The sequence below is a fragment of the Marmota marmota genome, unplaced genomic scaffold (genome assembly GCF_001458135.2).
Source record: "Marmota marmota marmota unplaced genomic scaffold, marMar, whole genome shotgun sequence".
NCBI classification, from domain to species: domain Eukaryota; kingdom Metazoa; phylum Chordata; class Mammalia; order Rodentia; family Sciuridae; genus Marmota; species Marmota marmota.
In genome coordinates, this window is record NW_026000240.1 from 16,211,068 (window position 1) to 16,223,156 (window position 12,089).

The 12,089-nt window shown below is 36.5% G+C and overlaps 1 protein-coding gene across 6 annotated transcripts in view; it reads left to right on the forward strand.

Annotated features, from left to right (window-relative positions):
- Positions 1 to 12,089, forward strand: part of Hltf (helicase like transcription factor) — a 48,198-nt gene that overhangs the window by 33,665 nt on the left and 2,444 nt on the right. For 4 of the 6 annotated variants that reach the window (XM_015486959.2, XM_015486960.2, XM_048794218.1 and 1 more), the window contains exons 18-24: positions 407 to 586; positions 2,708 to 2,832; positions 3,317 to 3,507; positions 4,904 to 5,029; positions 5,441 to 5,553; positions 5,991 to 6,171; positions 9,637 to 9,717. In XM_015486959.2, coding sequence (XP_015342445.1) covers positions 407 to 586; positions 2,708 to 2,832; positions 3,317 to 3,507; positions 4,904 to 5,029; positions 5,441 to 5,553; positions 5,991 to 6,171; positions 9,637 to 9,717 — 997 coding nt within the window. The remainder of the gene's footprint in view (positions 1 to 406; positions 587 to 2,707; positions 2,833 to 3,316; positions 3,508 to 4,903; positions 5,030 to 5,440; positions 5,554 to 5,990; positions 6,172 to 9,636; positions 9,718 to 12,089) is intronic. The other 2 variants (XM_015486962.2, XM_015486963.2) reach the window with 1 other exon arrangement.

A 12,089-nucleotide genomic window follows, 5' to 3' on the forward strand; every position in this document is an offset into this window, starting at 1 on the left:
AAACTGATTGGTATTTAGTTGAAAAAAATTCAGTACATTTGTTGTAATAATTTTCTGCTTGTAGAATAGTTCTGTGATGGGCTGAGGATGTGGCTCAAGCGGTAGCGTGCCCGCCTGGCATGCGTGCGGCCCAGGTTCGATCCTCAGCACCACATACAAAGATGTTGTGTCTGCCAAAAACTAAAAAATAAATATTAAAAAATTCTCTCTCTCCCCCCCTCTCTCTTTAAAAAAAAAAAAAAAAAGAATAGTTCTGTGATTATCAGATTGGATAAGACCTCAAATAAGGATTAAAAAAAAAAAACTTTACTAAGGTTATAAAATAGTAATAAGTTAAATTTTTCTTTCTTGCTATGTAGAAATAAAAAGTTGTTTTTTTAATTATTTTTTTTTTTATTTTGACTAGACGTTTACAGTCCCTAATTAAAAATATCACACTTAGAAGAACAAAGACAAGCAAAATTAAAGGAAAGCCTGTTTTGGAGTTACCAGAACGTAAAGTATTTATTCAGCACATTACACTTTCAGATGAAGAGAGAAAGATTTACCAATCTGTGAAAAATGAAGGCAAAGCTACTATTGGAAGGTATGGAGAAAGAGCTGTGTTCAAACTTTTCTTTCTTTGTTTCCCACTAACTGAATCACGTTTCGTTTTTTTTGGTTGTTGTTATTTTAATATATGTTAGCAGTAAAGTTGCAAATTTATTGAAAGATAATTTTCTTCTGTGGTCTATAGGATTTTTTTTTCGTTGTTTAAAAATTAATAGTTGAAGTGAATGACATAATAGTGTATTTTACCAGGTAAGTAATTCCTTTAGGCTGGAAAAAAATTTAGAGTCTACATAAAATCATAAGTTTTGAATTGCTTGTCCGAAGACCTTGCTTGCTTCTATTTTTGACTGTGTCATGGGAGTACATAAAAACCATTTGGAAGAGGGTGGATGCATGGCTAGAGAGAGAGATAGTTCAACTTATTAAGGACCAAAACTATAAGGAGGATGTGCACATTTAAATGAATTAAGATTTTTAAAAAGTTACTGTAGATTCGTTAAAGATAAAAGTATGAAGAAAGAAAAGAAAGTTATAGTACAAGAAAGAGGGAGTGATCAGTGGTGTCACATGGTGTAGAGAACTCAGAAAGGGCCATTAATCTTGTGATCAGGAGTTACCAGGGTAAACTCTCAGATGAGGAAGTAGATTACAAAGAAATGGAGACTGCAGAGATGGACTAGATTCCACTAAGGTTATCTTTAAAAGGAAGAAAAAAATGAGACTGGTATGTAGGGTTGATGCTTGATTGTTAGTTCAGCTTTTAATGGGTTTGGGTAACTGCTTTTTTTGGCGGGGAGGGTGGTACTGGGGATTGATCTCAGTGCCACTGGCTACTGAGCCACATCCCCAGCCCTGTTTTGTATTTTATTGAGAGACAGGGTCTCACTGAGTTGCATAGCACCTTGCATTTTGCTTTGAACTTGTGATCTTCCTGCCTCTGCCTCCTGAGCTGCTGGGATGGGTAACTGCTTCTAAGGGGAAGAGAATATATGTGTACTGCAGAGGAGAATTCTGCAGAGGACAATACAGCAGGTGTGTAGAAGAAGTGAAGCCCAGTGGGAGCAAATAGCATCCAGAGTCAGGCAGTGGCCTGTGAGGCTGGCCATCTCCAGAGGAAGGTGGGGTCGGGGCTGAGGAAGGTCTGCTGACTTTGCAGCTATCTTTAAAAGGTACAGTGTTGGGAGTGACAGGGTGCTGTCTGTAGGGTGTATAGAGAAATTGGTCAACAGGACTTGCCAACAAAAGGAACAAAATGTGGGAATCTGAGAGTGGGAACTGAGACTGACTGTAGCGGATGAGGAACTGGTTGGAATGGAGTCTGGTCCAGCAGAAGCATGTGTGATGTGTGTGCTACTAGGGCCTAGAGTGAGCAGGACTGCACAAGTGGGGCATCCTCCCAGCACGAGAACTGCAGGAAGGTCAGGCCCATCGCAGCTTTGGTAGAAGCCAGGTCTTTTTTTCAGAGCACTTTGTCGTTGCCTTAGGATTCTTTTTTAAGGAAGAAGAGTTTTATTGAGTGACATGAAGTCATGGCGGTATCCTTGGTCAAAATTCTTGTTTGTTCTATGGCAGTGTTTCTCTGGTGACTTTCCTTTTGCTGCCTTCCTTGCTCTGTGCTAATTATTACTTAGCATTCAAGTATCTTGAATTCTTACTGAACTAGTATTTGCTAGTCCAGGTTCATGTGAGGTTCATACCCGTGTGCCAGAACAGCAGGAAATATCTCAGTTTACTTTTGGGATGTACATCTGTTCTAGGTTCTTTGTTGGTGCGTACATAACAGATTCAAGGCCCTGGAGCTGTGAGGTGTGGAGGACTGGGCCTGCACGTGTCGAGTGCATTTCTGGGCTTCCTCGTGCAGCTTGCCTTCCTTTTTTGGTATAAACGTGTGCAGAGAAGCTCAGGGCACCAGGTGTGCACCCTGAGTCTGCCATCTCTTTTAAAGGATTGTGGTTTGGTGGGTCATATCCCTCAACATCTTGTCCAGCTTTTCCTACAGCTGGCAGCCATTGCTCATCTGTAGTGCTCTGTGGTTAACAAATCTCTCTTGGTATCATTAAATTAAAGTATGCTTTTCTGGCTTTTGTTCTTGTTTTGAAGTAATTTCCAGAGAAGTCGTTTAGAGGATTTCACTCGTAACACGTTTCTGTTTCAGGTACTTTAATGAAGGAACTGTCCTTGCACACTATGCAGATGTCCTGGGTCTTCTGCTTAGACTGCGGCAGATTTGTTGTCACACTTACCTTCTTACAAATGCAGTGTCTTCCAGTGGCTCCTCAGGTAAGAAGTATGTTGGAGGTGTGCCATTGTATTTGTTAGAAGTAATTTAAATCGGAATGAGAAGTTTTTTATGTGGCTTAAATTTGGTTTATTGTTTCATTTTGCTCTGTGAACATTGTTTATTAAAGGGCTTAGTGTACTCAGGGTGTGTACTCAGGAACTTTTTACCAGAGAAAGGGAATTATAAGGTTCTTGCAGGATTTCTAGTGGTAGATACCCTTAGATGAAAGGTTCAAGTTGGATCTTTTAGTCTGCTAGTGTAATCAGATCAAGCTGTAATGATGCTTCTATAGGAGGTTTGGTAGGAATCATCTATTATTTTGTCTTCTGACTTTTTCTTAAAATTTCAAATTTAAACTAGCTTTTGCCATGTCAAGAACAGATGAAAAGACTACCTATGTTTGCAAACAGAACTTTGCCTTATGTAAGGTAGATTAATTTGTCTAGCCATGTTATAAATCTTGCTCTGAAATTAATTTTTCAGCCTTTTCTCTAGGAAATGATACACCTGAGGAATTGAGAAAGAAGTTAATAAGGAAGATGAAGTTAATTCTGAGCTCAGGTTCAGATGAAGAATGTGCAATTTGCTTGGATTCTTTAACAGTTCCTGTGATAACACATTGTGCACATGTGTTTTGTAAACCTTGTATTTGTCAGGTCATTCAGAATGAGCAGGTAAGTATTTTGTTCAGTATAGGATCACTGTTGCATGGAGTGGTGGGCTTTTCTTTAGTGTAATGGAAACCCAGTTCCAAGGAAATAGAAGTTTCGACTTATATTTAATAATGACCTTTTCGATGATTAATTATTTCAGTATCTTCATAGATGATTTATTTCTCATTGTTATTCCCTTTTAACTATTTTATATATATATATATATATATATATTTTTTTTTTTTTTTGGAGGCACTTTTTTACAGACAGTAATCCTAGTTCTGTGTACTGTTTAGATCATTGCTGATAAATATACTGATGAGGAAAGGCTGAAAGATATTTCCATCTTATAGCAGCCATATTTTTTGTGAAAAAAACATGAAATTTATTTTAATAATACACTTTAATCCAGCATATCTAAAATAAAAATGTGATATATTACATTATTTTTAACTAGATGTTCAAATTCTGGTGGTATTGTATACACCTATCACCTCAATTTGGCTCATTTAAAAAGCTTAATTGATCCACGTGATTATTTGCCATCATATTGGGTAATGTAGATCTAAATACTTCTGTGTGGTAAATTTTTTTGAGGTAGAATAATCTTTTTAAGCAGTCCTGCAGCTAGTGCAGATTTTCTTAAACATTTTGATTCGACATGTAGAATACATTTAGAAAAAAAGTGGATAAATTACAGTTGTACAGTTAGAGAATTATAATTATCATAAGGTAAACACATCCATGTATCTCCTCCCAATCCTTTGCCATCTTCCTTCTCCCAAGAGGTAACACTAGCATACTGATTTCTAAGAGTTTCAGTTTCAGAAACTTTTCTTATTGCAGTAGTATTTGTATCTAGTTATTTAAGATATAATCTAATTTTATTAGCAGGTCTTAGTATAACAGACAACAGATGTTGCTTTGAACAAACCTGATAGTGGTTGGCAGATCTGGACAGCTGTATAAGGTGTCATAAGAATTGCCTGCAAATGATGTGGTATTTAGCATTTTAAGCTCTTGCTGCCAGTCAAGACCACATACTTTTTATTTTTTTTTTAATGTTTATTTTTTAGTTGTAGATGGACAAATACTTTACCTTGTTGATTTATTTCTATGTGGTGCTGAGGATTGAGCCCAGGGCCTCAAACCCAGCGGCTCTGCCGCTGAGCCCCAGCCCAGCCCTAGGCCACACACTCTCGCTGTCCTCTTTCTTCATCCCATGCCATGAACCCTTCCATCTGTACATGCTGGCTGGAGCTCATCATGTACAGATCTACCTTAGGTGACTGAATCTGGCTCAATATATTAAGTGCTGGCCACAAGAGATACAGAGTCTGTCATCTATTAAAATGTTTAGGCAAATTTATATTTCTTTTCCTCTAACCAGTGTGGCTCTTATTTTGTTCTTAAACAGCCACATGCTAAATGCCCTTTATGCAGAAATGATATACATGGAGACAATTTATTAGAATGTCCTCCAGAAGAATTGGCATGTGACAGTGAGAAAAAGTCCAATATGGAATGGACGTCCAGTTCAAAGGTAAAGTACATGTGTACAGATATTTGAGTATTTTTTATATAAGAGAATACACATCATGTAACAGTCATTCTACTTTTAATCATGTCTTTTGAATTTCCTTTTTCTGGCTACTGATTTTTTGCTTACTTTATGTGGTGAATTTCAGAGGAGAGAGAAAGGGTTTCAGTTTATTGTAGTATTCTTTTAGTTTTTTTAAAAAAATTTAGTCTCATTTTGCCTTTTAGTTAAGTAACATGGCAGCACCTTTTTTGGACAACATTTTGGAATTTGATCAGTGCATATTATATGTATGTACAGAAATAAACTGAATCCTATTAATATGTACAATCACAGGATAAAAATTTTAAGAATGTGGGGTTTATTTTGCCATTTAAAAGTGGAATCTAATGGGTATCTTAATTTTTTTTTCAGATTAATGCTCTAATGCATGCTTTGATTGACTTAAGAAAGAAGAATCCAAACATAAAAAGTTTAGTTGTTTCTCAGTTTACAACGTTCCTGTCTCTAATAGAAACACCACTTAAGTGAGTTCAGTGTTTTTCACTTTGACTCAAAGGATTTAATGTACTTTTATTGATTTGAATCAAAGAAAAATATCTAATTAATGTTTTGCCAGTTTTAGTCATTTTATCTGTCAGAAGTGATGTTCAGAGTCACAAAAAAGACTGTTTTGTGGCAGCATAGGATTCAAAAGATCAGATCCCTAATTTATTAGAAAACGCAGTGGCTGGCATATTAGTAGGTCCTCCATAGTGTTTGTTAAGGTAAGTTAGGGTTGGGGATGTAGCTCAGTGGGAGGGCAATTGCCTAGCATGTGCAAGGCCTTGGGTTGGATCCCTAGTACTGCAAGAATAAGTAGACACATATATACATTAGTGAAAGAATTGATTGAACTACTATTTAAATTTTTTTTTTTTTTTTTTAATAAAGTAAGAGTTACTTCTCTCCTTGTCCCTATTAGAGCCTCTGGATTTGTGTTCACTCGTCTGGATGGTTCCATGGCCCAGAAGAAAAGAGCTGAGTCCATTCAGTGTTTCCAGAACACTGAAGCAGGCTCTCCAACTATCATGCTGCTGTCCTTAAAAGCAGGGGGAGTTGGTTTGAATCTTTGTGCAGCTTCTCGGGTATTTTTAATGGATCCAGTGAGTAGTTTTACAGGCTTTTCAAAAGACAAACTCTTTTGAAGATACTTCATATTTATTATTATGAAGATTCTGAGGCAGACTTTAGAAATAGGTAATAGCTTAGTAAATGTGTATATTGGGGGCTTTCTCTTAAGGGATTTACATATGTTAACTAAAATCCCCACGACATTCTTATGAGGAAAATAACATCCTTATTTTATAGATGAGGGAACTGAAGGAGAGAAGTAAACTGCCTAGCTTCACACAGCTAACAGTAGGGAACACCAGAGTCACACTGTGTGTTCTTAAGTACTGTTATGTGGTACTATTCTGCTTCTCTTCTGTGTGCAGAGTAAATACCTACTAACTGAACACGTGAGCGGTCCATTCAGCCTGTGAGAAATGAGGCCCTGCTTAGTGTCAAGGTGTGGTACAGGCAATGGGAGTCTGACGCCTGTTATGTGATAGTGATCTTAAAGCTTTAGTATGGCTAAGAATTAGTCCAACTGCAGTTTAAGACCTCTGTCTTCAGATTGAAGAGGTCTTGGGTAAGACTCAGGAATCCGCATTCTTAACATTGATCACAGGTAACTCAGGTGGTCGGGGATCTCAATTGGAGAAATAACTAATGGAGTGTTTGCAGAAAGTATTATTGCCTAATGTTGTGCAGTCACTTGTGGATGTACATTTCGGACCTAGAGGTGGAAGGAAGCTAAAGTCTGAGTGCTGGGCTGAGGTGGTGTCCACACAGTAGCACATTCTGAACACACACGGGAATGAACTGATGTGACCCTGGTTTGTGCCGGGTGCTGTGTGGGCTGCAGACGGCCCTGTGCTATGTGTTGTGAGATGCAGAATGTGGTCTCACCTGGTGTCTGAACTGCAGACTCACTGCGTGTACGAATCTTACACATCTTTTTTTCTGGTGAGGTTTTAGTTGATTCATGTACCTGTATACCAAAGCTTTTTTCCTCTTCTTTTCCCTCAACTGAGGGTGACCTTCACAGTAAGATTCCAGCTAGTCGTATGTAGGCTTTCATAGGCACATATCGTGGCTGGCAGAGGTTTGTATTTGCCTTAGTGCTTTAGAGTGAAGTTTTAAATCTTAAAAGAGTTTTATGGTTATTATTTAAGACCTCTTCAATCTGAGGACAGAGATTTTAAATTGCATTTGGACTAATTCTTAGCCATACTAAAGCTTCAACGGGCACAGTGGCACATACATGCCTGTTAATCCCAGCAGCTTGGGAGATTGAGGCAGGAGAATTATGAATTCAAAGCCACCCTCAGCTACTTTGTGAGACCCTGTCACAAAGTAAAATATAAAAAAGGATGGGATGTAGCTCAGTGGTTAAGTTCCCCTGGGTTCAACCCCTGGTATCAAAAAAGTCACCATAACTATAGATTGTTTGATATTAATGCAGTGTTTATGCAAAAACCTTAATTTTCTAGAACAAATTCCCAAATTATTTTGTCTTATTTATATAATCTTAGTACTAGATAAGGAAGAGGTTATTAATAGAGTACTTATTATTATAAAGGTTTTTTTGATACCAGTGATTGAACCAAGGAATGCTTAACTACTGAACCACATCCCTACCCATTTTTATATTTTATTTTGAGACAGGGTCTCACTAAGTTGCTTAGGGGCTGATAACTTGCTGAGGCTAGTTTTGAACTTGTGTGATCCTCCTACGCTGCTGTGATTATAGGTATGCACCACCGCACTCTATTACCACTCAATTATTACCAGTTATACTTTTAAAAAACACTCTCTGGCTTATATGCAGCACATATCTGTAATCTCAGCAACTTGGGAGGCTGCAGCAGGAGAATTGCAAGTTTGAGGGCAGCCTAGACAACTTGGTGAGACCCTGTCCCAGAATAAAAAATAAATAGGGTTGGAGATAGAGCTCAGTGGTAAAATGCCCTTGAGTTCAGCTCCCAGTTCAGCAAAAACAAAACAACCAAAGGACAGAAAATGTTTCTAACTTTAAAAAAAAAAGTCAAATCCCAGGAAGACAAAATTCAATTTAAAAATTTGTGAAAGTCTTTTACCTTTTCATGCAAACATTGTGTAAGAGGGGTGGTATATAGTGTCCATTATAAGCTTCTGGTGAGACTAATTATTTACTTAATCACTACATGTGGGAATGGGAGCTATCAGTTTGGATTTCTGATAGTCACATTGGATGTATGTTGCCAGCTTGTCTTTAGGTTGCTAGATAAAATAGGTGCAACAGCAAGACATTTGACTTGGTGTCTTGGTTGTAACAATTTTAAAATGTGTCTGTGAAATACAAAATATTCAGATAATATCATACCTATCAGTTCTAGAAAATCATAAGCTAAGTGTGTCCTTAACTTCCACACTGAAAAAGCATCCCAAATTCAAATTACAACTCAATAGCAAAACCATCCTCTTCCTCAGATCCCTAGGGAACTTAAAAAAGAAAGGAACAGTTAGCCTACGTATAAATCATATTGTAAAACTGTCATCTATATATTCATCTGATGTTGTTTTAGTTTTCGGCTGATAATTTGCTGTATAATGTACCTTTCCCCCAAAATACCCTGTTTTCAATTTCTGCAGTCATCCTGGTGATCCTTACCTTGATAATTCGTGATTCTATTTAAAAACCAGTTGACTACTCTCTTTCTAGATTACAGACCTCCATCTTTTTGGATATTCCCTCCATTTCATTACATCATCATTTTCTTCTTCAGCTTAAGCAGTGTTTTTATTACGTTGGTGTTAACCAGAAGTCAAACTGATTTTAGGCAGATATAGAAAACCTTATCAAAAATCTTAAGCAGTTTTTAGGGATCTTTTTTTTTTTTGTACTTTTGTTTCCTGAATAGAGGAAAGTAAAAGAACCAAAGACTAGCAGAGGGTGAGAAAACATTTTCATAAATGGGCCCAAGAATTGCATCTATTAAAAATTGTCATCTAAGAGAATGTATAAACTTTTATACTCTGACCCACTTTAAAGTGAAAAAAATCAGAAATTACTTGATTAATTGGGTGCTGACATCCATGCTAAGCCATGTATTTAGGGTGCAGGTTGAGTACCCTTAATCTGAAACATCTGAAGTGCTCTGAAGTTGGACTCTTTTTGAGGACAACACTCAAAAGTTTTGGATTTGAGCATTTTGGATCTCAGAATTTTGGTTCAGGGATGCTCAACCAGTAAAGTCTTTGCAAATATTCCCAGATCTGAAATACTAAAATCTGAAACACTTATGGTCCCACGCATTTCAGCAAAGAGATACTCAGCCAGTATTAGAAGTGGAGTGAGGTGACACAGGAGAATGCCTGCCTCTCAGCAGAGTGATTGGGGAAGTGGACTTTTTTCCTTCAGTACATTTGCAGTGTCAGCATTATGAATTCAGTCAGAAAAAAGATGGTGCATGTTGCTGAAATGAAAGGGCTAACCATAACTCACCCGGCAGCCCAATACTAAAGCCAATACTGTTCTGTAGGCCTGGAATCCTGCTGCCGAGGACCAATGCTTTGACAGGTGCCACAGACTTGGCCAGAAGCAAGAAGTTATCATCACTAAAGTGAGTTTCTGAATCACCTGTCTTTTAAGACAGTGAATGTGAATGTGTTTTTTTTTTTTTTTAATTATGCAAGTAATAACATGAATACATTATTGTGATAGAAGTCAAATTATGGAGAGCAAAACTCAGTCTCTTCTCCTCCATGAATTTTTAGAATATGTTGTTCCCTGTACTTACATGCATTTTTTTTTTAGTATCTATCTCAACTTTTTAAAAATTTACTTCAAAGATAAACAGGATCATACTTTATTATTCTGCAACATATTCTTTTTACTTAAACATTATACTGTGTAAGTCCATTTGGTTCAACACATTTTAGTGTGGTGAAATACACACAGCACATTCTGACACTTCAGCCATGATTGTACCTGTGCCATTCAGTTGCAGTAAGCACATGCACACCAGGTGGTCATGCAGCCGTCCCCAAAATGCTGCTGTCATCTCAAACTGAAACCCTGCTCCCTTCAAGCCACAGCTCCCCATTTCTCCCTCCTGCCCCGCTGGCAACCAGCATTTTACTTTGTCTCTGTGAATTTGATTCCTTTTTAAAACCTGAATATTAAATATTTTTGTAATATTTATTTTTTAGTTATAAGTGGACACAATATCTTTATTTGTATATGGTGCTGGGGATCTAATCTAGTGCCCCACACATGGTAGGTGAGCACTCTTCCTCTGAGCAAACCTAAAACCCCAACCTAAAACCTGAATATTAAATATTTAGTTCACTTTTTATGATAAAAATAATGCTATGATGAGCACTGTTGTACATACATTTTTGTGCATATATATGAGTACTTCTTCAGTATAGGTTAAGAAAACTAGAATTCTGGATTTAGAATTTTTATTTGACATCTCTCAAGTTGTTGTCGAAAGAGACTTTAATATATAAGACTGGTAGAAATTTTTGCTCATGTTATGGTCAAAAAAGTGCCCTTCTGATTTGCATTTACCTAAGACCTTGAACATATTCACATTTCTATTCATTAATAGTTTTTCTGTGGATTGCTTGTTTATATCTTTTGCTAGTTTTCAGTTACAGCAGGAATGTAGTCTTACAATATGAAGGACACCTTTGTACATTCTAAGTTATTGGTGATGTATGTTAGAAATGGCTTATCCCAGGCTCTTTCTTGCCTGTCTCTAAACCTTATGATCTTTTTGTCATGAAAAAGCTTTAAAATTTTTATGAGTTAAAACCTGTCAGCCTTTTTTATAGTTTCTAGGTTTTAAGGTCTTTTTAGAAAAGAAGGTTTTCTCTTTAGATTTTAAAAACTATTCTCGACTTATTTCAGATTTTTTGGGAAGATTTGTATTGGGTGACAATGGGTCTAATTTTTTTCTTTTTCCAAATTAAAAAAAACATTTGTATGGTCACTTTTCTTTTTTTAAGTCTTTTTTTCTAATAATATGAAATGTATATGTAGGTCTATATCTAGACCATTCTGTTCCATTGATCTCTTCCTGTTCTCAAGACAATATTTTATAATATTGTTGGTTTTTTTCAAGTATGTTTTGGTTCCTTAAAGGGTAGAGTGTTCTCATTACCCTTCATTTGAAAAATCACATTGTTTGTTCCTTTTACTATTCTTACACTTAGGGTCAGGATAATAATTTATTTGTTGATAATAATTTATTTAATTTCTTCATTAGCAGTAATGAATGTTTCCCTATAGGAACATAGTTTCTTCATTTATTTAGCTCTTACATATTCCAGTAAAGTTTTATAATACAGCTTCTTTCATTATTGTAGTAACTGGGACTTCTGCACTTGACTTGCTCCTGTTTTTGTTGGAAATACTTTGTTTTATATTAAATGTTTTTGTTAGTAAATTTTTAATAGTTTCCTTAATAAGGTTGAGTATGTCTCTTATTCCTAGACTAAATCAGTTTTTTTTTTAATCAGAAATAAATGTTGAATTTTATCAGATGCTTCTTAAGAGCATCTGTTGAGAAAGTACATGTTTTTTCCCTTCCCTGTTTGCTTAATGTTATGAATTAATACTGGATAAAGACTCATTCTTAGCTTTCTAGAAATTTCTCTCGCAACTTTTTTAGGATAAGGTTAAATTCATTTTGCTTTTATTCTAGTTAAGACAGATTTGCTTATATAGTTGTAGGTTGTTTTTTTCCTTCTTTCTCATCTGTTGATAGGGCTGTCAGATGTCACCTGTGTCCCGTGGGCTATAGTCCTCATATGAGACAACCATGCCCAGTGGTACAGGAGAGCAGAGCATAGCTCTAGTGCTCCTGCGTCACGTTCAGGTGTTCTTGTGGCGTATTGAGAAAGAATAAGGAGCTGAACAGTTTTCTAGAAATTATTGCACATTTTCTGAAAGCTGCATAATAAGATTACAAATCCTTTTGTAGTA